Genomic DNA, 26922 nt, shown 5'->3' with positions numbered 1-26922 from the left:
GGAGAAAGGGGAAAAATTTAAGGTCTCATTACTTATCTCACTGGATTCACGTGAAAATAAAGTGATATTGGATATAAGGGCACTTTATAAACTCTAAGTACTATATAATTATGAATTAAAGGATTGTTATTATAATTTAAAAAAAGTAGAAAATTTGAATAGATTTATAACAAGCAAATAGACTGAATTAGTAATTTAAAAAATACATAACAAAGAAAAGCCCAGGACCAGATGACTTCAACGGTGAAATATATCACTAATTTAAAGAAGAACTAATACAATCCTTCACAAATTCTTTCAAAAAAAGAACAGGAGAAAACACTTCTCAACTCATTCTAAGAAGCCAATATTACTCTGATACCAAAAACAGACAGCTAAAAAAAAAAACAAAAGCATAGACCAATATTCCTTATGAATATAGATGCAAAATCCCTCAAGAAAATACTAGGAAACTGAATCCAGCAATATATAAAGAAGATTATACTCCATGATCAAGTGGGATTTATCCCAGGAATGTAAGGTTGGTTTAAAATACAAAAATCAATCAATATAGGGGCCGCCCCGGTGGTGCAAGCAGTTAAGTGCGCGCGCTCCGCTGCGGCGGCCCGGGGTTTGCCGGTTCGGATCCCGGGCGCGCACCGACACACTGCTTGGCAAGCCACGCTGTGGCAGTGTCCCATATAAAGTGGAGGAAGATGGGCACGGATGTTAGCCCAGGGCCAGTCTTCCTCAACAAAAAAAGAGGAGGATTGGCAGATGTTAGCACAGGGCTAATCTCACAAAAAAAAAAAAAAAAAATCAATCAATATAATGTACCACACATTAATAGAATAAAAGGCAAAATCGTGTGACCATCAAAATGAATGCCAAAAAATTTTTGACAAAATCCAACATTCTTTCATGATCAAAATACTCAAAAAACTAGGAACAGAAGGAAACTTCCTCAACCTGATAAAAGGAATCTATGGGAAAAAAACCATTGCTAACATCATATTTAAAGGTGAAAAACGTATGCTTTCCTCCTAAAATCAGGAACAAGATAAAGATGTTTGCTCTTGCCATTTCTATTCAACATTGTACTGGAGGTTCTAGAAATCAGGCAGTAAAAAAAGTAAAAGGTATCCAGATTGGAAAGGAAGAAGTAAAGTTTTCTCTATTTGCACGTGGCATGTTCTTGTATATAGAAAATTCTAAGGAATCTACTAACAAACTACTAGAACCAATGAATAAATTCAACATGGTTGTAGAATATTAGTTCAACGTTGAAAATTAATTGTTTTTCTACACACTTGACATGGACACTTTGAAAACGAAATTAAGAAAACAATTCCATTTACAATAGCATCAAAAATCATTATTTAGAAATAAAGTTAATAAAGAAATGGGAAACTTGTACATCGAAAACTACAAAATACTGTTGGGAGAAATTAAAGAAGACCTAAATGAATGGAAAGACATCCTATGTTCACAGATTAGAAGATTTAATATTGTTAAGATGGTACTACTCCCCAAACTGATCTTAACATTCTTCACAATCCTTATCAAAATCCCGGCTGGATTTTTTGCAGTAATTGACAAGGTGATCCTAAAATTCATTTGGAAATAAATGGGACACAAATTAGCCAAATATATTACTGAAGGAGGAGAATAAATTTGGCGGACTCACATTTTCTGATTTTAAAAATTACTACAAAGCTAGAGTAATTGAGACATTGTACTATTGGAATAAGGATAGACATATAGATCAATGGAATAGAATTGAAAGTCCAGAGATAAACACTCTTATTTACGTTTAATTGATTTTAGACTAGGGTGCCAAGTCAATTTAATGGGGTAAAATAATATTTTCAATACATGGTCCTGGGACAAATGGACATCTCATGCAAAAGAATCAAGTTGGACTCTTACCTCACGCCATACACAAAAATAATTCAAAATGGATCATAGATCTAAATGTAAGAGCTAATACTATAAAACTCTTAGAAGCAAACATATAAATTTTCATGACTTGGGTTAAGTAATAACTTCTTATATATGACACCAAAAAGCACAAGTGACAAAAGAAATATAGATCCATTGGAGTTTCATCACATGTGTCTTTTATATTGGCAAATGATAATACCCAGTGTAAAGAAGAAGATGTGAAGAAAAGACAGCATGGTGCCACACTAGGATCTAAGCTTTCTACTATAACCCCAAGGTCAAAAATAATGCAGGATATCTAGTGAGTGTCCAATAAATATCTGTTGAATAATGACTATTGATGGAAATATATATTGATACAAGTTTTGTGGTAGCAATGTAGGTATATGTACCAATAATTAAAATACACATACCCTCTAGTCATCAATTCCAATTCTAAATATCCAAAAGAAACAATAGAACAAGTTCTTAAAAATAAATGTGCAGGTTTATTCACTGCATTTTAATTCATTCATTGAATAGACACTTATTGATTGTCTGATGTGTGCCAAAAAATATACTAATACTACAAATATAATGCTGAATTATATATCATACTGTTTTTTCCCTTTGAATAATAATACAATTGATAGCATATACATATTTAACTAGATAAAAAAAAATCTACACTTATTCTGGAGTAAAATTTGTGTTAAACAAGTACTAGAAAGATTATTTGCCAACATGGGCTTAAAACATTATATCGCTTCACAGAAAATTAGGAATAAGGTAAGTCAAGAAAATAATTTGACCTTGTTCTGGAAATTCTAAACAATGCAATACAATAAGAAAAATAAGTAAAAATTATAATTATTAAAATGGAAGAGATAACAATATGTGCAGTCTACTACAGTATTCCTGAAAAACCTAAAATAAATGGAAGGATAATTAAAAGTAATTGAAGTTTAAAGTAAGATAGTTTTATACCTCATCAACGTTATTTATTTTCAAAATATAAGAGCATAAAAATATATAAGATCCAAACATTACACTGCACAAAACAGCACAGAAAAATTACTTCAAAATATTTCAAAATTTTGCTGAGTAGTATAAAGGACTTATCTTATTTCTGAATAGGAAGCTCAATTTTATACAGAAATCACTTCTCTCTCAATTTTTTATTAATTTAATGCAATACAAATCAAAATCCCCGTAGAAATTTTAGCTATAAACTTGAGAAAATGATTCCAGTTTATCAGGAAAAATTAAACAGAAAAATGGCCAATAATATTTTAAAAAGAAAAGAATAGAGGCTATTTATCCTACCAGAGAATTAAAAGAATTTTAATAGTACCAACCAGGCCAAATTGTTAGCAAATAAATCATTAATGTTGTAGGGTGGTTTGTTATGCAAGAAGAATCAAAGAAATGCAATTTAAAATGCATCTCTTACCTTCCAGATTGGCAGAACACTATATATACATACATATATAATTGATGCCACCTAGCTGTACAAAGAAAGAAGACAATGAGCAGCATTTTACACTGTTACTGGCAGATAATATAACCGGTATAATCTTTTTGGAGGGCAATTTGGCAACATATATCAACAGCCTAAAATATGTGCCTAGAGTTTCACTCAACTATTTCACTTCTAGGAAGATATAATGAAAACATATAATGTGAAAGCAAACATTTATCTACAAGGATGTTGCTTACAGTAACATTTATAAAGCCAAAAAAACAGAAAAATCTTAAGTGTACAGTAAGAAGGATCACTTAACTAACTATAACATATTATAACCATAAAAGAACACAATATATCATTCCTAAAAAATGACAGTGTATTTAGAATACTAATGACACAAAAAGCAATTCATAACATTTTAATTGATACATTCAGTAAAAAATGCAGGTTAAAAATAGTTCATAAAGTATTATTTCATTACAATTATAGATGTAGAAATATAGGTATAGAGAAGGAAGAGGGAGAGAAAAGTAATACCTCAAAATATAATCAAGGGTCATTATTAAGCATTAGGATTTATTTATTGTTTATTTTTTCTTTCTGCTCTTCTAAGTTTACCATTTAATTCTGACAATAAACTTTAATAATCAAGAAGAGAATATCATTGATATGCAAGATTAAAATATAAGTTCATGCTGACAAAACTTGCAAATGGTTGGGATATGTGAGAGTTGAGTAGGCTTTGAAAGATATTAGAATACTGTAAAAATTAAAAGATAAACATCCTCTAAATCTCTTCAAATAACTTGTTAATTATGCTTTTTGTCTCAATTAGAAAGAAAAATTGGAGATTTCATTATTCAACAAATAATTGTAATACCTTGACAATATTTCATGCACTTCAAAATCCTTTGCTGAAAAGATAAAAGGTAAATCTAAATAATATTTGTATTCTGATATTATCTGATAGCGTAAATTAGGCCAAAGAAAAATACTCTTAAGATGATTCTCTAAAAAAGCAAAGATGTTCTCTCTCTTCTTGATAACTTTGCTAAACAGTATCAAAATATCAGTGTTCATTAATGTAGATGAATAATTACTTTACATCAAACTTATGGAAACTGAATACAGTATAGTATATATCTGAGTATACTTAATGTTGTGTATAAGATAGAAGAATTTTCATTTTCTTTGATGTCAAAAAAGTAGCTTTTGCTACTTCATCCACTATGGTTGTCTAAAACTGGAACAGACATGAATGAACTCTGTAGACAATATCATTCCATGTGAATCACATGTGCACAAAACCCACAAAACACATCCCAAATAATGTATTGTACTTAAGAAGGCAAAATTAATCTTTAACATTTTCTTAAATATAAACAAGTCCTCAAACTTTTTTACTTTTTCCTCCTGAAATCTAAATAACAGCTATCATTGTTGCTAAAATAGATTTCAATCTCAGCAAACTATGTAGTTTAGTAACATTACTAAAAAATCGATTATTAAAGAAAGTACTTAGCATTCAATACACTTTCTTATGGTGTTATTAATTATTTTCACTTAGTTCATTCTCTTCTACACTTATTGGGTACAAAGTATCACGCTAGTTAAGTTGAAACATAAAAATGTTTTAACATAAGAATCTTATACTCTAGAGGGGACGGTGTTAAGATGATGGCATAGACGGACTCTGAACTCACCTCCTCCCATGGACACAACAAATTTACAACTACTCTTGGAACAATTACCCCTGAGAGAGAACCAGAAACTGGATAAAAGGAACCCCCGCAACAAGAGACACTGCTGACGGGGTAGAACAGGTAGAAATTCCTTTCTGGAGAGAAAAAACCCACCTTTGTAAGCCGTGGTGCTTCATGGCCAGCCAGGAGCAATCCTAAGGTACGAAGCCTTCCCTGGAGGAGTGAGGGATCTGAGAGGGGAAGCGTTACCACTATAAGCAGCTTTTGGACTCAGCACAACCAAGATGAGTGTCACAATATCTGGCTTTGCTGGCTACTAACAACAATGGGGAATACCCCCAGAAAAGGTATGGGACATAAAGGATAAAAAAGCCTGCTCTTAAAGGGCCACGCACAAATTCACCTGTTTTGGAAATCAATCGAAAATCACCAGAAAGAAAGGTGCACAGTCCTTTGGTGAAAACAGACTCACCTGACAGGCTCTGGGTGCATCTCGGCGAGAGGTGAGACCTCTCCAGGGACTGAGACATTGGTAGCAGCCATTATTGTGACCTAGTATAGGCATGCTGGCAGACGCCATTGGAGATCCTCCCCTGCTCTATTAGCCCAGGGTCTGCCACACCGACTAGAGCACCGACTTAATCCAGCTCAGCGAGGGCAGGAAGCCCACTGTAGGGACTGGCCCCACCCAAGTGCAAGCCCTGAGGAAACTTGTGGGCCCGCATGGGCAGGGTGCCTGGAACCTCTGCAGCTAGGCAAATGGGTCCACCTCTGCACAGCAGGGCACACACGAGGAATGGGTGGAGTGTGTGGGGCCTCTGACATGGGGCGACTGGGTCAACTCTAGTTGCTCGGGGTGTGCACACGGGGCAGGCGTGTTGATGGCATGTGTGGCCCTGTGGGTGGTGGGGCCTGACAGCTACGGCAGACTTGTGGTTCACAGAAAGACATGTAGGGAATTGGCCCCACCTTCCAAAGCCTGAAATAACGGGGTGGTCCCCTGCCTGGGGCCGGTCCCACTCAGCTGCAATGTTAAGAGAGATGACAGGAGCCTGGCAGGCCGGAGGCCTACAGCAATTATAAGCCCCTGAGCCTAGCAATCAGTCACAATGGAGGCCTACTCACTTAACAGAAAAACTGCAACAGGAATGTGCTATTAGACCTTGCAGCCAACTGTGCTGGGGCTCCCCATACCTGTAATAAATAAATAAAGTGACTGAAGGATCCATAGCAGCCACACACAACTGAGCATTACAACCAGCATGCCAGGGGGACAGCCTAGCCTCCCGGGGCACCTGTAGCAAGAGCAACTTTGCAACAACAAAAAGACCCACATAGCCCACACAGCGGTCACTCCTGGAACATTTGGACTGGTGACGAGAGGGAAGCACACTGCCGGGCCTCATAAGTCATCCCTTATATAAGGCCACCTCTCCAACGTCGGGAAACATAGCTGACCTACCTAATACATAGATATAAGCACAGAGAAAGAGGTAAAATGAAGAGAGAAAGGAATATGTTCCAAGTAAGGAAACAGGACAAAACTCCAGAAAAAGAACTAAATGAAACAGAAATAAACGATCTATCTGACAAAGAGTTCAAAAAAAGTCATAAAGATGCTCACTGATCTTGGGAGAAGAATGGATGAACTCAGTGATAACTTCAACAAAGAACTGGAAAATATACAAAAGAACCAATCAGAAACGAAGAATTCAATACTGGAAATGAAAAATCCACTTGAGGGACTAAATAGCAGAGCAGATAACACAGAAGAACGGATCAGCGAGCTGGATGAAAGACTAGAGGAAATCACCTAAGCTGAACAAAAAAAGAAAAAAGAATTAAAAAGAATGAGGAGAGTCTAAGGGACCTCTGGGACAACATAGAGCGCACTAACATACATATTACAGGTGTTCCAGAAGAAGAAGAGAGGGACAATGGAGCAGAGAATCTATTTGAAGAAATAATAGCTGAAAACTTCCTAATGAAGGAAACAGACATCCAGGTACAGGAAGCAGAGAGCACCAAACAAGATAAACACAAAAGAGGCCCACACCAAGACACATTATAATTAAAATGTCAAGAATAAAAGACAAAGAGAGAATCCTAAAAGCTGCAAGAGAAGACAACAAGTTACATACAAAGGAAACCCCATGAGGCTATCAGCTGACTTCTCAGCAGAAACCTTACAGGCTAGAAGGGAGTGGCACCATATATTTAAAGAGCTGAAAGGAAAACACTACAGCCAAGAATACTCTACCTGGCAAGGTCATCATTCAGAATGGAAGGAGAGATAAAGAGTTTCCCAGACAAGCAAGAACTAAAGGAGTTTATCACCAAGAAACCAGCCTTACGAGAAATATAGAGACTTATTTAAGTGGGAAAGACAAGACCACAAATAGGAATAAGAAAATTATCAAAAAAAAAAAGCAATAAAATCACTGGTAAAGGCAAATATACAGTTAAGGTAACAGATCAACTACCTATGAAGATAATATGAAGGTCAAAAGACAAAAGTACTAAAATTATCTATTTCCATGATAAGATGGTAATGGATACACACACACAACAAAAGAGGTTAGATATGATATCAAAAACATAAAATGTGGGAGGAGGGGAGTAAGAGAGAGGGCAAACTAAAGAGACCATCAACTTAATAATACAGATTGCTATATATGTAGGTTATTATATATGAACCACATGGTAATCACAAACCAGAAACCTATAAGAAATACACAAAAAATTAAGGGACACAACTCAAACATAATACTAAAGAAAGTCATCAAACCACAAGGGAAGAGAGCAAGAGAAGAAGAAAGGAACAGAGAAGGACTACTAAAACATTGAGAAAAAGAGTAACAAAATGGCAGTAAGCACACACTTATCAATAGCTGCTTTAAATGTCAATGGACTAAATGCTCCAATTAAAAGGCATACGGTGGCTGACTGGATGAAAAAACCAGACCCATATATATGCTGCATACAAGAGACACACTTCAGACCTAAAGACACTCACAAACTGAAAGTGAAAGGATGGAAAAAGATACCCCATGCACATGGCAATGAAAATAAAGCTGGGGTAGCAATACTTATACCCGACAAAATAGACTTTAAAACAAAAATTGTAATAAGAGACAAACAAGGGTACTACATAATGATAAATGGAACAATCCAACGAGACGATGTAACACTAGTAAATATCTATGCACCCAACATAGGAGCAACTAAATACATAAAGCAATTATTAACAGACATAAAAAGAGAAATAGACAGTAACACAATAATAGTAGGGGACTTTAACACTCCACTTACACCAACAGATAGATCTTCCAAACAGAAGATCAATAAGGAAACATTGGCCTTAAATGACACACTAGAACAGATGGACCTAGTACATATATACAGAACATTTCATCCAAAACCAAAGAATACACATTCTTTTCAAATGCACATGGAACATTCCCCAGGATAGATCACATATTAGGCCACAAAACAAGTGTCAATAAATTTAAGAAATTTGAAATAATACCAAGCATCTTTTCTGACAACAATGGCATGAAACTAGAAATCAAATACAGGAAGAAAATCGGAAAAGCCACAAATATGTGGAGAGTAAACAAAATGCTACTTAACAACAATTGGGTCAATGAAGAAATCAAAGGAGAAATAAAAAAATACCTGGAGACAAATAAAAACGAAAATATGACATGCCAAAATTTATGGGACACGGCAAAAGTCGTTCAGAGATGGAAGTGTACAGCAATACAGGCCTACCTCAACAAACAAGAAAACTCTCAAATAAACAATCTAAAAATGCACCTAAAGGAACTGGAAAAAGAAGAATAAACAAAGGCCAAAATCAGTAGAAGGAAGGAAATAATAAAAATCAAAGCAGAAATAAGTGAAACAGAAACTAAAAAGCAATAGAAAAAAAATCAATGAAACTAAGAGCTGCTTCTTCAAAAAGATAAACAAAATTGACAAACTTTTAGCTAGACTCACCAAGAAAAAAAACAGAGAAGGCTCAAATAAATAAAATCAGAAATGAAAGAGGAGAAATTATAGCAGACACCTCAGAAATACAAAAGATTACAAGAGAACACTACGAAAATCTATACACCAACCAATTGGATAATATAGATAAAATGGATAAATTCTTAGAATCATAGAACCTCCCAAAACCGAATCAAGAAGAAATAGAGAATTTGAATAGAACAATCACCAATAAGGAGATCAAAACAGTAATCAAAATTATCCCAAAAAATAAAAGTCCAGGACCAGACATCTTCCCTGGTGAATTCTACCAAACATTCAAAGAAGACTTAATACCTATCCTTCTTAAACTCTTGCAAAAAAACTGAAGAGGAGGGGAAGCTTCCTAACTCATTCTAGGAAGCCAACATTACCCTGATACCAAAACCAGACAAGGACAACACAAAAAAAGAAAACTATAGGCCAATATCACTGATGAACATCGATGCAAAAATCCTCAACAAAATACCGCAATTCAAATAAAACAATACATTAAAAAGATCACACACCATGAGCAAGTGGGATTTACTTCCAGGGATGCAGGGATGGTTCAACATCCACAAATCAATCAATGTGATACACCACATTAACAAAATGAAGAATAAAAATCACATGATCATCTCAATACGTGCAGAGAAAGCATCTGCATGTATTGAAATACATCATCGACTTATGATAAAAACTCTGAATAAAATGGGTATAGAAGGAAAGTACCTCAACATAATAAAGGCCATATATGACAAACCCACAGCTAATATCATTCTCAATGGAGAAAAACTGAAAGCTATCCCTCTAAGAAAAGAAACCAGACAACGATGCCAATTTCACCACTCTTATTTAACATAGTATTGGAAGTCCTCTCCAGAGCAATCGGGCAATAAAAAGAAATAAAAGGGATCCAAATGGGAAAGGAAGAAGTGAAACTGTCACTATTTGCAGATGACATGATTTTATATATAGAAAGCCCTAAAGAATCCACCAAAAAACTTTTATAAATAATAAATGAATACCATAAAGTTGTAGGACACAAACTCCACATACAAAAACTAGTTACATTTCTATACACTAACAACGAAGTAGCAGAAAGAGAAATTAAGAATACAATCCCATTTACAATTGCAACAAAAAGAACAATAAAATACCTAGGAATAAACTTAACCAAAGAGGTGAAAGATCTGTACCCTGAAAACTATAAAACACTGTTGAAAGAAACTGAAGATTACACAAAGAAATGGAAAGATATTCTGTGCTCCTGGATTGGAAGAATTAACATAGTTAAAATGTCATAATCTACAGATTTGATGCAATCCTTATCAAAGTTCCAACAGCATTTTTCACAGAAATAGAACAAAGAATCCTAAAATTTATATGGAACAACAAAAGACCCCAAACAGCCAAAGGAATCCTGAGAAAAAAGAACAAAGCTAGAAGTATCACACTCCCTGATTTCAAAATATACTACAAAGCAATAGTAACCAAAACAGCATCGTACTGGCACAAAAACAGACACACAGACCAATGGAACAGAATTGAGAGCCCAGAAATAAATGCACACATCTGTGGACAGCTAATTTTCGACAAAGGAGCCAAGAACATACAATGGAGAAAGGAAAGTCTTCAGTAAATGGTGCTGGGAAAACTGGACAGCCACATGCAAAAAAATGAAAGTAGACCGTTATCTTACACCATACACAAAAATTAACTCAAAATGGATTAAAGACTTGAATGTATGACCTGAAACCATGAAACTTCAAGAAGAAAACATAAACAGCACACTCTTTGACATCAGTCTTAGCAGTGTATTTTCAAGTACCATGTGTGACCAGGCAAGGGAAACAACAGAAAAAATAAAGAAATGAGACTACATCAAACTCAAAAGGTTCTGCACAGCAAAGGAAACCATCAACAAAATGAAAGGACAAACTAACAATTGGGAGAAGATATTTGCAAAGCATATATCTGATAAGGGGTTAACATCCAAAATATATAAAGAATTCATACATTTCAACAACAATAAAACTAACCACCCAATTAAAAAATGGGCAAAAGATCTGAACAGACGTTTCTCCAAAGAATATATACAGATGGCCAACTGGCACATGAAAAGATGTTCAACATCACTAATTATTAGGCAAATTCAAATCAAAAGTACAATGAGAAATCACCACACACCCGTCAGAATGGCTATAAATAGCAAGATAAGAAATAGTAAGTGTTGGAGAGGATGTGGAGAAAAGAGAACTCTCATACCCTCCTGGTGGGAGTGCAAACTGGTGCAGCCACTATGGAAAACAGTATGGAGATTCCTCAAAAAATTAAGAATAGAACTACCATATGATCCAGCTATTTCACTGCTGGGTATTTATCCAAAGAACATGAAAACACAAATGCATAAAGAAGCATGCACCCCTATGTTCATTGCAGCATTACTCACAATAGCTAAGACTTGGAAGCAACCTAGGTGCCCATCGAGGGACGAATGGATAAAGAAGATGTGGTATATATACACAATTGAATACTACTCAGCCATAAAAAAAAGCTGAAATAGGGACATTTGTGACAACATAGATGGACCTTGAAGGTATTATGCTAAGCAAAATAAGTCAGAGAGAGAAAGTCAAATACTGTATGATCTCACTCATAAACAGAAGATAAAAACAACAACAAACAATCACATAGAGACAGAGATTGGATTGGTGGTTACCAGAGGGGAAGGGGGAAGGAAGGAGGGCGAAAGGGATGATTAGGCACATGTGTGTGGTGATGGATTGTAATTAGTCTTTGGGTGGTGAACATGATGTAATCTATGCAGAAATAGAAGTATAATTATGTACACTTGAAATTTATACAATGTTATAAACCAATGTTACCACAATAAAAAAATTTTAAAAAAAAGAATCTTATATTCTAATTGCCATATAGAAGTTTGATTCTTGCTTGGGAGAATGTGGCAACATGCCTTTCCACATCATGGGTAGCGAGAAGCTCTCTCCTTGGCACCTCTATTGCAGAACCTCTGAAGCAAAAACATATCAGAGATGGCCCCTGAAACTTTGCCAGTGGTACCCCTTTCTCCTTGGCACACTCCAGGAGGGAAAGTTATTTTCTTTGCTTTTGTTTCTTGTTTTTTAATCACTAAACATCAAGGGACACTATAAAAAGAACCAGTATCATAGCAACTCCTCTTAAATCCTCATAGCACATCTTCGGTAACTTCAGGTGGTGATTCCAAGAGCATTAAGCATACCCCGCTCAAATATAAGTACAAAGCATGTGCTAGCTCGAATATAAGTGATTTTGGGGTTATCCTCCACTTTCCTCTCCTTCATAACATGTCATATCTTGAATTTGCTAGAGAGCATAACTGAGACCACAAGACCATAGGTTCCTTGTGTGTGACTTCTGCACCTCTTGAGACACTCTGCAAGCATGAACCAGACACCTCTAGCAATCATTTTACTGAAATAAAGGGTATACTCAGGCATGCTCACAAATTAGAAAAATACCCATTATAAAAAGAGCTTAGGTGATCGTTGATAGCTTCTGAGTCAGGATTATCTTAATTCCACTAGTCTCCAGTAATATGAGTAATAGAAAGCTGAACTTACTTCTTTGGGAGAAAATGCTATGCCACATTTCATAGATGTATTTCCTTCTAACTCCAAAGAATATATGTTAGGAAATGCAGGGTCTGTGAATTCCCCTATAAGACAAGAAAAAGGACATATAAAGAAAAGCCAGATACATATCTATAATATCATTGTTAAATGTCGAAATAAAACTTCGAGAAACTTCATCAACATGTTGATAATAATCAAAAAGCAGTGGTTGAAATATTGGCGCAGGGCTGCCTAAGTTTGCTGGGTTAAAGAATTGCTCTTAAAACCAAGATTCTAATCAGCAAAACTGATATCCAAACATGGTACAAACATACATTCAATCAGCAAAACAGAGACAGTAAATCCATTTTAAAAAATTTTCAAAGTTGGGGCCGGACCGGTGGCGTAGCAGTTAAGTGCGCACACTCCGCTGCTGGCGGCCCGGGTTCGGATCCCAGGCACGCGCCGAGGCACCGCTTGTCAAGCCATGCTGTGGCAGCATCCCATATAAACTGGAGGAAGATGGGCACAGATGTCAGCCCAGGGCCAGTCTTCCTCGGCAAAAAGAGGACGATTGGCATGGATGTTAGCTCAGGGCTGATCTTCCTCACACACACACACACACAAAAAAAAAATCTCCAAAGTTCAAGAAGTATATCACTGTCATATTCAAATGAATGTAGAAAGGAATAAAAGTGAAGGTCAAGTAACTGACTGAATCTTAGGTCCGAGAAAGTTGGGAGACTCCCTCTCCAGCGAAGACGGAACAGGGAAGATCCCAAGGCCTCAAAGAGTCCACAAAGAAGATAAACACAATTTTATGCAAGGAAACTTTTCAACAAAATGGAATCGCTCCAGATACTAAGGCATTGGGTGGAGATACAGAAACAACTGTCAAATAGTAATGCAAACCTCAGGGTCAAAAATTATAACTACTTAAATACACTTCTAAAAGAAGTTCCTGAAAGATCAAATGTTAGTTATAGTAGAACCTCTGTCCTCATCTAAATAATTCTAAAAGTCCTTTTTTCTCCCTGAAGTTTTCTGACTAATCCAAGGAATAATAATTTCAATTACCCCTGGCTGGAAATGAACTTCAATAACTCATTCCACCCTACTTCATTCTACTCAATTTCACTCAACTTGATGTATAAATAAAAACTATTAAACAAATAAACAAAAAATCCATTAAGTGTATATTAATATAAGCATTGTTTTTGGTGTGGGAAAAGATACACATATTATATAGTGAAGAATATCCACCTAGAATGGATATATACCTAGAACATAGAAAATATAATAAAAATAGATGGATAAACCAATATTCATAAATATATTTGGAGTATATATAAACGTATAGTATGTGAAATGCAATAATCCAAGATAGCTTCAATAAAGATTTCTTGAGTGCCTATAATGTGCACAGCACTATACTGGACAACTCCAGTAGAAAACAAAAATTGTAAATGTAGTCCTTGACCTCACAGAGTGCACGTGGTAGCAGCGGAGACAAACAGGTACACTACTCTTTTTGATATAAGGCAGAATTTGGTTAGTGCCATATTAAAATTTACACAATGTCCTAAGGGAGCAAAGGTTAAAAAAAAATAATTTCAACCAACTGGATGGGGGTGGGGATGGGGCTAATGACTCATAGGATGCAGGAGGTTGAAGTTAATTTATAAAAGAGGGTGGGATCTCAGGCAGCAGGGACAGAAGAGGAGGAACTATCCTAAGAGAAGGGAAGCCCAGTGCCATTGGGAGGAAATGCATAACACAATCTAGCTGCAGCAGAGAGAGCCGATGGAGCCTACAATGGGAGAGGTGACTGGAAAGATGAGGTCGAGTCGCCCAAATGGATCTCAACGTTTCCTCTCCCATCAGTTCTCTACCAAATAATCCTGAAACAATCACATGAAAAACCAAGTCTAATTTGTCACAGAAGAGCATTTATGTGTTTATACTTATAATAATAAAATATATTTTCAGGACATTTTAAGTATAAACTTTATTGCAAATTGTTAATAATTATTAAGATCAACTTATATACCTCCTAGACTGTGTCAGCAGCCTGCTGCTGAGAACCACTACTATTGGTAACAGGAAACCAGCAAAGCTTTTTAAGCAGAGGAGAGATGTGATGAGATCTTTTGCTTTAAGGAGACTACTCTCTGGAATAGGTATGAGGAGAAAGGGTTGGAGGCAGAGAAAGCATTTAAAAAGATGATGCAGTGGCCTAGAAGGGAGGCTTGAGTTAGGGCTAAGGCAGAATTGTGGAAAGAAACATACTTTGCAGAGTAGCTCTGCAGAATAACCAAGAAGGGTCTGTGATCCACTGAATAAAGTGCATGAAAGTATATAGGGAGAGTAAAGTGTTAAAGCAACTAAAGCTTCAACATCCAGACTTTAAAATAATGAATATAGATTTTATATGTATTTCCAACTGCCTACTGTTATCATTTCTGGGCTATTCCACAGCCCTCTCAAACACAGCATGCTCACCTAAACCTGATCCTCCTCCTGCGTTACATCAACTATGAATTGTACCTCCCGTCACCTACCTCTTACAGGCAAAAACTGGGAGTGATTCGAGACCTCCTCCTCTTCCCTAATACCCATGTATGAGCATTTCTAATTTCTCAGGACCCTTGTACTCTCTTCTTTCCCATCCCCAGCACCACTGCCTGAGTTCAGGCTCTCATCACTTCTCACCCATATGGCCACAACACCTAACTGATCCCCCTGTCTCTGGTCTTGCCCTTCCTACACCCACCTTTTCCCCCAGCCCAATCTCAACTTTGCTCCAAACAGAAAATTAGTAAAGTGAGAGCCTAATCACGCCATAAATGGATATAAATTCTTTAATGGTGCTACCTAACCTCTAGGATAAAAGTCCATAAAGACCCTTAGTAATCTGGGTCTCACTTGCCCCTCCAGTCTCGCCCTCTATGCTCTGGATGTCCCGAACTGCTTACCACATTGACTCATTTCTAGGCCTTTACTTGCATTCTTTCACATATCCCCTTTTCTTATGTATCCTCCTCATTCTTCAAGACTCGGATTAGGCACCAACTTCTCCAAGAACTCTTTCCTTATTGCTGATTCTTGGCTAGTTTTCCCTAATATATGCTCCCTTAGTACCATGCACTGACTTGCTGTATATCATCGACCATGCTATGTGGTAATAACCTGGTTCTTTGTCCATCTCTCTTGTTACAGATAGTCTTCATTTGTCACTTAGATTCAAGAGCCATCTTTCTCTGCTCTGCTCTGTCCTGACCTCTAAAGACTGATTCAGCTAGGCCCCTTGCTCTTCTGCCTCTGATTTGGTTCAACCATAGGGAGATATCAGCAGGATATCAGAGAGTAGGAGGTATATGTATGCCCTCATGTCTTCACTACACTTCTGGCAATGGCTGCATTCCTTTACAGCTATAGCTCTTACCAGTTGACTCCTTTTTCATAGTTTCACCATTCACCAGGCTCCAATAATACATTGCCTCCTCTGGCTCCTTCAGGCCTAGAGGTAGTAGCAGCTTCATCCCTTGCTGGTTTCTTTTATCCTGGCTCCCACCTCTATAGATAATTCCTTCATTAAACTCTGTTCAGTTAAACCCTTTGAGTGAGTCAACTGTTTACTACTGAAGACTAACTGATAAACTTACTATTCACTTCCTGAGAACATGTAAGAACCTTATTATCTTTATAGACTCAAAGTCTAGTATCTAGCCTATAAGTGGTTTTAACAAGTATTTACTGAAGAAGAAATGACCAAACTAATGGTTGGCAAGCTTTTTCTGTAAGCATCCAGATAGTAAATACTTTCGGCTTTGCAAGCAGCCATAAACAATACATGAACAAATTAGTGTGTCTGTGTTCTAATAAAATTTTATTTATAAAAACAGGTATAAGGCCAGATTGGACCCACAGGCCTTAGTTTGCCAACCCCTGGAGTAAACAAATGAAATGCACTTATAAAAGTGTCTATTTTTTAAAAGTTATTTAACACAAAGATACCTAAAACATGAGTGAACATATAGAGAGAGCTCTCCAAAGACATTTATCTGAGCATCTTGAGCAATTAAAACTAGCAATTAATAACTTTATTTTCATTTATAGTATATACTTATACATAACATACTTACTACATTAAGTCAACTAATAAGCATGGTTATCTGTCATGCATTATCAAAGTGTTCTGATATTAATATTGATGTATTTCTAGAAATAAAATCATGATGGGTTATAGAGTATAAGACAAACATGCATTGAGTCATTAAAAATATTTAAAAATAACTGCCTTTGACTTATAGTATTTTTTTAACATTATACCTTAGAGCAACTTAAAACTGTCTTACATTTACAATAATACCATTATAGTATAAAATATATACCTGATTTGTCTTTAAAATCTATTGAAAATTCTTCAAAGCGTTCTAGATTAAACTCCACTCTAGCACGTGTTATACCTTTGTTTTTTATTAAAAATGGAATAATGTGGGTAGCGCCAACATAAGTGCCACTGAAGTTAAATACATCCTAAAATTTAAAAAAAGAAACAATAATTAGAGAATAGAGTAATAGTTTATGAAAAAAATGTAAACTAAAAATTATAATGTAAGAGAGCAGATCTCTAAAGTCCTCATGACAAGAAAAAAAATTTTGTAACTGTGTTTGGTGACAGATGTTAACTAGACTTATTGTGGTGATCATTTTGCAATATATACAAATATCAAACCATTATGTTGTACACCTGAAACTAACAATGTTATATGTCAATTATACCTCAATAAAAACATTATACTGCTATGTTTATCAAGGCTATTATTAACTACAGTACTCTATAAAAATCAGTCACATTATCCTTCCTCCCCCCTCCTCCTCCATGTTACCAAATTCCTTTTATCCTTATCATAATTGTATGAAGTTAGTGACTCATCACTTTTCATTTCGTTTCTAGATTTTGACTTTCTCCAATTCTCCCCTCCACAATTAAACTAACTGAAAATCTGACCACATCACTTCCTATCTTAAAATTTGATAATTCTCCTCCATCTACAGGATAATGTCCAAGTTCATTAGCAGGGCTCAAAAAGTTCACCATGAGCTTCCCCTGCCTCATGCTCCAGCCTCACCTAGCTCCACTCTCACCCTATCACTTCATACTTCAGCAAGCTTTATGACTTATCATTTCCAACCAACATCTGACGCTTCACCCTTCTGTGTCTTTATCAAGGCATCCCTTCTGTCAGGAAGGCCCTTCCCTAACCTGTAATTGCCTGATAAAATATTATACATCCTTCAAACCGCAGTTAGATCAACCACAATTAATTACGCTGTGCTCAGGACTACTTCTGTTCCCTACATTTACTTACATTATGACATCACAAAGTTGATTTACTTGTTTACATATCCGTCTCTCCTAGTGGAACTTAAGCCTGATTCATTTTTGTATCCCTAGCACCTGACACCTTGTTTAAATATATAAGGAATGTTTATTGAATGTATCTTTACTTTAGCTTATATGCCAGGCATGTGCCTAGACCACAAAACTCTGTAAGATTCCTCCTTCTGGTAGAGTTACTATATATACCTTACAGTTCCTTAGTAAAAGAATTACATATAACATTAAAAGAGAGAAGGGCAACAGTAGCCTAATGTTGAGGAAAATACTGCATTAAGGTCAACTGGCCACTATTTGTTTCACTTAAAATACCAACCCAGTTCTACAGGTGAAATCTGTAAAATCCAAAATGGGTAATGAAAGTTTGATACTTTATATATGCAAAAAATCACTCATCTTATCCCATTCTGGCCTTTCCCATATGCTCATTTGGATAAAATTTCCTAATTGTTATTAAGACACATAGTCAATGCCATACAGTTATTAGATGTATTGCTGACAATATCTGGTGATACTGGAATATTGTTTTCAAAAGGCAGACAGGCAGCTATGTTTAAAATCCAACATAATTAGGGAATATTGATAAATATATATTAATGTAAAGTCCTAAAAATTACTCAGTTGTACCATAACATGCAAAGCATGCCACAAATGTCTTTAGGATGAGGAAATAAAGTAGTAAAAGTCTCAATACTTGTCAAATATTGTTCAAGGAGGGACACCATACAATGGAAAGAGCACTCTGGATACTACAGGGCTTAATCTCCAGGAACTGCCATAGTCTTGGACAAGCTAGCTTAGTATCTGTCAGTCTATCTGGACTTTCACACCTTCAACACTGAATAAAATAAAGGTTAGAAAATCATAACTTAAAGCCAGACCCTAGAATTGTGGTGATGTCATTAAAGTGCAGACTAGTATTGATGCCCTACCAGCAGCCTCATCAATTTCTGCTCAGTTTAGTTCAGCACCAGAATGGTGCTAGGTGGTAGGGTACCATTGGGAGAAAAAAACGAAAGTGCAGATAACTTGAAAATAATATGACAATTGCTATGATGGAGATGTTCACAGAGTTTAAGACATTTGTAACATCTTACAAATGTCACAATGAAGGGATATATAGGCCTACTTTGAAGGACCAGGGTAAGCTTCTATGGGTAGCTGAGACCAGATCTACTTCCTTAAAGGCTGGCCAGAAAAAAAAAAAAAAAAAAAATAGCACGTGTGTGTGCACTCTATCAACTGTAGAACAAAATTTTATCAGGGTATAGAATAATAATTCAAAAATAAATATGACTATAGTTCAAAAAATGCAAATCAAGACCACAGTGAGATATCATTTTATACTCAATAGCATTGGTAAATGTTAAGTCTTACAATACAACTTATGGAGCAATGGAATGTGAATCAATGGAAACCTGAGAAGAAAATACGGAAATTATCTCATGAAGTCAAACTTGCACATACTCTATGTCTTAGCAACTCCACTCCTAGAGAAACTCTTGCATAGGTACCTCCGAAGATATGTATACAAATATTCGTAACTATAGTGTTTGTAATAATAAAAAAACAGAAATACCTAATTAGATGGACAATGGAATGAGTTTACAAATTATAATATGTCTACATAATGGACTATTAAGCAATAGTGACAGTGAATAAAATATAGCTATACACAACTTAGATGAACTTTGGAGCCACAATATTCAATTAAAAGTAACTCACCAAAGACAGTACATCTTTGTTAGAAAATTAGAAAGCTCAAAAATGAACTAAATTAAACAATGAATAGTTAAGGAATTTATACATACGTGATAACCCAATTAGAAAAGGCAAATGGATAATAATCACAAAATTCAGGAAAGTAGTTATCCCTTAAGGGGGATAGGATCATGATGAAGCCTACAGACGACTTAACGGTATTGGTAGTGTTCTGACATTTAAGTTCCATGGTGAATTCTTAAAACTTCATTTACTATTCTGCTTCATCAGTTATATTTATATTACATATATTAATTTCAATGTGTCAAATTGCTGCATAATAAAATTTTTTAAACATAAATGGGCTGACTAGGGACACATAACAAATAAAAATCACCACACTCACAAATTGATTACACAATAGGTAACATACTTACTGGATTGATTTCGACATCAGCAATTTCAACAGATCCACCAATCCTAAAGTCTATGACATTTGCACAGCGAATAGCAACCTTATTTAGAAGAAATATAAAATATGGTAGAAACTACATTAAAATATACTCATATACTGCTGAAGTATTACCTAGCATTTACGTAACATTTTATAATTTAAATAATCATAACATATTATAAATGTCACAAGATTTAGTCAAGCAGTTGTCATCACATTTCCTTTTACGCAGAACTAATATTCCTAAGAGGAATGAGTGTTCAACTCTTAAAAACCTCCCTTCATCCAGCATGAATGAGACCAGCTGACAGCTTGTGAATTTGACTGCAAAGTCCTATCCATTTGACAAGACATTATTGCCTCAAACTCTCTGTAGCCCTTGTGTATTTACCTAATTTCAATTGATTATTCAAAAGTAAAACAAACAGAAAACTGAGTACAAACATACTTCTTCCCATAGAAAGATACTAATGTCCACAGTGACCATAATAATAATGAGAAAAGCTAAAAATTGCTGAGTATCCAGGCCAAGTATAGCACTAAATACATTAGCTCCTGTTTAATCCTCAATATTCTGTGAGGTCACTACTGTTAAACCCTAGTTTCCAAGTGAGGAAAATTGAGGCTTACAGAGGCCAAGTATTTTCTCTTTTTCTTGAGATCACAAAACTTGAAAGCAGAGCAGCTAAACTTGAATCAAGGACTTGCTGAACACTCAACTGCTTCCAAGAAAATTAAGGTAATGAAATAAGAATTTAGCTGTATAATTCCTAAAAAATAAGAACTATAGATTATCTGAACATATAATTGTCTAAGCAAAATCTCAGAAGTACAAAAACAGCATTCCCTGAAAGCCTCCCTATAAAAGAATAGGAAGCAGCTAAGCTCTAGATTTAAATCTAAATGTATATTATATCTAAGAAAGAGATATGAGTATATTACACTCTTTCCACAGAATCAGTAACAAATTTCATAGGCAAAGAAACCACAAAATATCATTTTTTCAGAATTATTGGGGAAAGCGGTGTGCCATCTAGATAGTCTTATTAACCAAATTGCTATATTCATAATACTATATGATTTCCATGTTTTATTTAAAGAATATATAGTACATAAACAAAATACTTGACTAAAATCATAAAAAGCATAATTTACAGGAGGAAATTACAAATCGACATGTTCTTCATTGATAAACCCCATATATAAGTCTCAACTCCCCATGGCTGCCTTTTACTCATCTCCCCATCATTTGTCATTCCCTGAAGATTCTTGGCTGTCATAACCATTCACCACCCTAGCCCATTGCTCCCTTGACCTTTTCATCTCTAGAGATTTAAACTATCCCCTGGAGAATGTCACCCCTCACAAATGCACGACCTCTGAAAGCAAACATTCATTCATCCCTCTCTCTCACAACCTTCTCTCATCCCTGCTTTCTCATTCATTTTCAGAGACAACAGTTCCTGGATGTCACACGTCACAGTGACTTCCAAGTCTGTGGTGTGTGACGTTGTCCTGATCAGCCCCAATTCACCTCTCGGCACTTTCTCCTTTATTCAACTTCTTCCAAATTTTATCATTCCAATTTCTTACTTACCAATATATTCGTTCCACTTACACTCATCTGGGTCTTCACGGGGGTAATAGAAATAATCCCTATCATCTCTAAAATTAATCCTTAGCCTTCAGACCAATATGTATATGCAATGGCCTCTTTACTAGACATCTCTACATGGAGATCCAAAAGGTGCCTCAAACTCATGATTTCCCTCTAAAATCTGCTACTCATCCTCTGATCTCTTTCTCACTGAATGTTGCCACCACCGGTCTCACTCTTGAATTACCTCTTTTATTTATATGTGACCCCTTTTCAATCACCAAGTCATAATTATTCATCTCTTAAATTTGACTAGAATTTATCTAGAATCCTACTTCCTAAAAGAGAACACCATCTTCTCCTGCCTGGACATCTTGATCGGACTAATAGCTCAGCACTCAATCTTACTGGCCCCAGTTCACTGCTCTATAACCAAAGTGATCTCTGAAAAATAAAAATCTTGTTGTGAAATCCCCACACTTAAAACTCCTAGCTTTTAAGATGAAGTTTGGACTTCCTAACGTTGTTGATAAGGACCTGTATGACCTAAAACTTATACAGGCCTCTAAATACATCTTTCACTATCGTCCATGTAGTCTATAATCTAGTCATGCTAAACCTGTATCATCCATGCAGTCTATGGTCTAGTCATGCTAAGAGTATTTAAGGAAGCACAAATCAAAAGTGTCAGGCATAGGGGGAAAGAGGTAGCTTCCTTAAATACTCTTGCCTCCTCTCCTCCTCCACCCCACTATCAACCCTTTCATCTGGCTGATTCTTAAATTTAGGTGTCTTTTAGATCTATCTTTCCCTAGGAAACTGTTCCTGAGCCTTTAAGCCTGGGTTGCACACCTCTCCTGTGTACTCCCTTAGCCTGCTGCATTTCTCCATCACAGTATTTATTGCACTATATTCTAATCTTCTTTTGAGTTGTTTGTATCCTCCACCAGATTTATGTAAGCTCTTTGAGATCAAGGACCCTGGTTAACTTGTTCAGTTTTGCATCCCTAGCATCTACAACAGAAACTAACACACGATGTGTGCCCAGTAAATGTGTGTTGAATGGATGAATAAATGAATCTCATTATATTATACTCTTAAAAAGGTAAGTTTTGAAAAAACAGCATAATCCTCTAAAATACAGTGGAAATTAATATTTCAGTAAAGTCTATATTATGGTGGCCATATTTTTTATTTTTTCTAGAATATTATGTTAAAAAATTCTGCCCAAATCTGACCATATACCCACAATTTATAATTCATAAACATCTTTTAATTCATATTTCTTTATATAAGCAAGACACAATTATTATGTTGTTTATTTGGGTGCCAGGCAAATCGGTGTTTATCCCATTAAGCTACATATTATTTAAGAATTAATTGTTATGGGAAATGGAAAGATAAAATGAGGGCTACATCTAAAGCTATTCATTTTGATCTGAAGACAGTGTACATATTATTTTTTAATGTGAGTAAATGCACACAGTTGATTATCAGATTAAAGATCAAGAGTATTCCATTCCTTGAGTTTATAATAAATAAAATGTATCACAGACTGGTCTTACATGTTTTATTTATTCTGTTTAATGGACACTTAGAGAAGTCTCTAAAATCAAGGTAGTATCTTTTCATTTACTAAATTCCCAGAATATAAAATAGTAAAACATTTTATGTGTTATATAGATGTTAACATCATATAGAATTTGCCTACAGTTCATATAGTCATTAAAGCTATTTAGAATCAGCATTCCAAAACTGATTCATTTTTCCTAAGGTATCTAATGAAATAAAGTATCTAATTAACGCCATGAAAAAAGCCATCCTTTGCTCTGTGACTAGTAAAGACTTATCACAACTTAGAGATGCCAAACATCATTCTAATTTCACATGAAAAACGCCTCATGTTGATGAAAGGTATTCATTTCAATCTAGTAGAAGTTTCCATTACGAACTTTCACTAAAAATATTTTCTACAAATCCTCTTGCCAAGTTCTGCTAACCATTTCTACAATAGATGATATAGGTAAGGTTGCTTATTTTACAGATCTCTAAAAACTATTTTTTTTAGAGCTAATTCAATTGCTAGAAAAATAACAGAAATTTTAAAAATTACTCTTTGGTATCATAACATTCAAACCCACTCCCATTAGAAGAAATCATTAAAACATGTTTTCTAAGAATAAACATTTTATAGCATTATACTTACTATTATAAATATCTTAAATAACTAAACAAATAACCACATAAACAAACATAAGGTGCAAAAACACATATGCATAAACATACCTTTGCTCTTGTATCAAATTTTTCTGCCACGGTAGGTGTACAGGAGATATTGAGAACAATTAGGCCTCCCAATGGAATTACTCCTTGTGATGGAACAATATTAATAGTAGACAAAAGACTCTGGTCACAAACCTGTAATTGGAAATTTGCAGAAATGCTACATCATTCTTTAAAGGTACTGTTTCAAAGCTTTCATACGAAAGCTTCCAAACTACTACCCAGAGAGAGGACCCCAGGCACAGGGCATGAGATGATTTTGTAATAGATTTTCAAACACCAGATGCATAAATAGTTTGAACTTCAACAAGGATTTGCACCCCTAACCCAGCAAACAGAACTTTGAGTAGTGGCATCTTCCAATTCAAATAGGATGACGAAATTTATTATCTGCAGTGTTTTTAAGACTTTGCAAAACTTACAAGAATGAGGTATATCTGTTAGAGAAAATGCCAAAATTCTAGACACGACTTTGATAGTTTGCCTTTTCCCTGATCCTAAAAACTGAAAGCAAAGTTAGTGGGGAATCAAGATGATAAAGTAACCAACCTCCTCTTCTTTATTACTACTTTGATATCATAACATCTAAGATATCATTTTGACCTTTAGGAAAGTTATAGTAACTTAGCAAAGGACTTATAATGCGGTTTGTCAAGAGGCCAATTTTGGCCTATCTACCATACTTTAAGCCAGAATAATTTAAAGGGAAATTGGTTAAGATGTTTTTGAGGATGAAGGAACAAACAGACTTCAGAACTAATTCTGAAGTAACAGCAGAAAAGGGTATCTGCATTTGTTTGCTTGGGCAGAAGAAGACGTACATATAAAGCTTGAATGAAAGATCTCAAATGCTAACCTCTCTTGTCACTATTGGGAGATCTTAATATATTTTTCAGTTAAAAAACTCTGCTACCACTTTAAACAACCCCCTCCCCCTGCAATTTAAATCAGGAGCAACAACTATAAATAGAGTATCTTTAGAATGGTCTTGATCTAGGTCCCAGTTGTTATCATAACAAACCTGATGACAGAGTGAAAATGAGGAGAAAAGGAAAAGCATGTAATTAAATATGGAGTGTAACATCAACAATGTATATTTTTTAATGTTGTTTTTTTTCAAATCATCTTTTTTTTCAATAAAATGAAATAAGAGACAGGAATAAAAAAAGGGGTAAGAGGAAATAAAAAAAGGGGTAAGAGGAAAAGAAAGGGAGAGACTAAGGAAGGAAGGGAGAGAGAAGCGAATTTTATGGGAAATTAAAAGGACAAAGTAGATGAAATGTACTCAGATAAATCTCATATGAAATACATAAAATTAGCATTAGTCAGTTTATAAAGACTAAAGTAATAATGCCATATTTTCATGGCAAAAATTTAATTCAAATTATAATGTGATTTTATTCAAATAAGATTCCAAGATTCTACATTACCTTGAAATAAGCATGGTTTTGTCCTACATTGTGAAGAATGGCTTTCCTCCAGCTTGTTAAACCTTGAGGGCTATTACTGAAGAGTATTCTTGGCTCCAAAAATACGACCTTGGTGTGACCAACCTAAGAATAAGAGGAGGAAACAGAAAACGCAATTGAAATAATAGTAAACATTTTTTTATCCCCTACCAGATAACTCAAATTTTTTCACTTCATGGAAATTTCTAAAATACGAAGTGTCAGATTTTATGATGTACTTAAGAGAAAGGAAAATAGAATGGAATATTTAAAATGTACTCCCAAACTGAGGAAGGCAGAGGGAGTAAGATAACTCTATGGTGGAAGTAAATCCAGGACGGAGAATCATGTATTACCGTGTGCTATGCAAAAGGAAAGAGTTCAAAGGTCACCTAAGTATGGGAAAGAATGTGCCAAATGTGATAAGCATGTTTCTACTAGAAGTCTTCTCATAGCACTTAATATGCTGACAATGTACACTTTGCTTATCTAAGAACAGAGAGGTAGTTCCCTGTGATTCACAGAATTACTTAGGCGCAGGAGTCCCCTCATCCCACACAAATCACTTCACAGGACTAGTGCATCACAGAATGCTTTTTGGAAATGTTGATATTACCCACCTCTCTCATTTTACAGGAAAACCAACAGTAGCCAAGGGGAACTAGAACCCAAGTTTCCCAATTCCTCATTCAGTGGTCTTTACACCAGACCCTATTGTCTTCACTTGTGATATATTATTTCTTATTATCTTAGGAGGTTTTTAATACATTCTTATAATTATTTGAAGAACATGATTTGGGTAATTGGAACAATAAATTTTCAAACAAAGCTAACAGAAGAGCAAATGGTCAAGTAAGTCCTTCATAAATTAATGACAAACCTTAAATGAACGTTTTATTTAATCACTTCACGTTCCTCCATCTTTACTTTCTTAAGAATAACACTCCACAGTTTATTTAACTTTAATTAAGGGCTTCAAAAATTTATCAAAAAATAATCTAATTCATTATTCTGATATCTCAGAGTTTAATTCTTAACCAATCCTAGTGTAGGGAAAGCAGAAAGCAAACTTTATCAAAGGGTAACAGCAAAAGCTGTGGAGGCAGATCGATCTGGATATAAATTCCAACTAGGGCATTGACTACATGTGTGAACTTGTATTAGTTAATTAACCACTTTAATCTTCCATTTTCTCACCCATCAATTGAGTTATTAGAACATGCCTTACAGAGTTGTTGTAAGGATTAAATTAGATAATACACAAACAGCATTTAGCATCATGCCTGACACACAATAATTAGTAAATGATACTTGTTATTAATGCTAAGTCT

General features: G+C 35.3%; 1 protein-coding gene across 1 annotated transcript in view; it reads right to left on the bottom strand.

Moving 5' to 3' along the window:
* The window catches only part of CFAP47 (cilia and flagella associated protein 47), a 533305-nt gene that overhangs the window by 438815 nt on the left and 67568 nt on the right, over window positions 1-26922 (bottom strand). The window contains exons 17-21 of the mRNA XM_058535621.1: window positions 25574-25696; window positions 24147-24278; window positions 20247-20324; window positions 17099-17243; window positions 12714-12808 (exon numbers count right to left, since the gene is read on the bottom strand). Of these exons, the coding sequence (XP_058391604.1) occupies window positions 12714-12808; window positions 17099-17243; window positions 20247-20324; window positions 24147-24278; window positions 25574-25696 (573 nt within the window). The remainder of the gene's footprint in view (window positions 1-12713; window positions 12809-17098; window positions 17244-20246; window positions 20325-24146; window positions 24279-25573; window positions 25697-26922) is intronic.

Source organism: Diceros bicornis, chromosome X (genome assembly GCF_020826845.1).
Source record: "Diceros bicornis minor isolate mBicDic1 chromosome X, mDicBic1.mat.cur, whole genome shotgun sequence".
NCBI classification, from domain to species: domain Eukaryota; kingdom Metazoa; phylum Chordata; class Mammalia; order Perissodactyla; family Rhinocerotidae; genus Diceros; species Diceros bicornis.
This window is presented reverse-complemented; position numbering and strand designations above follow the sequence as displayed.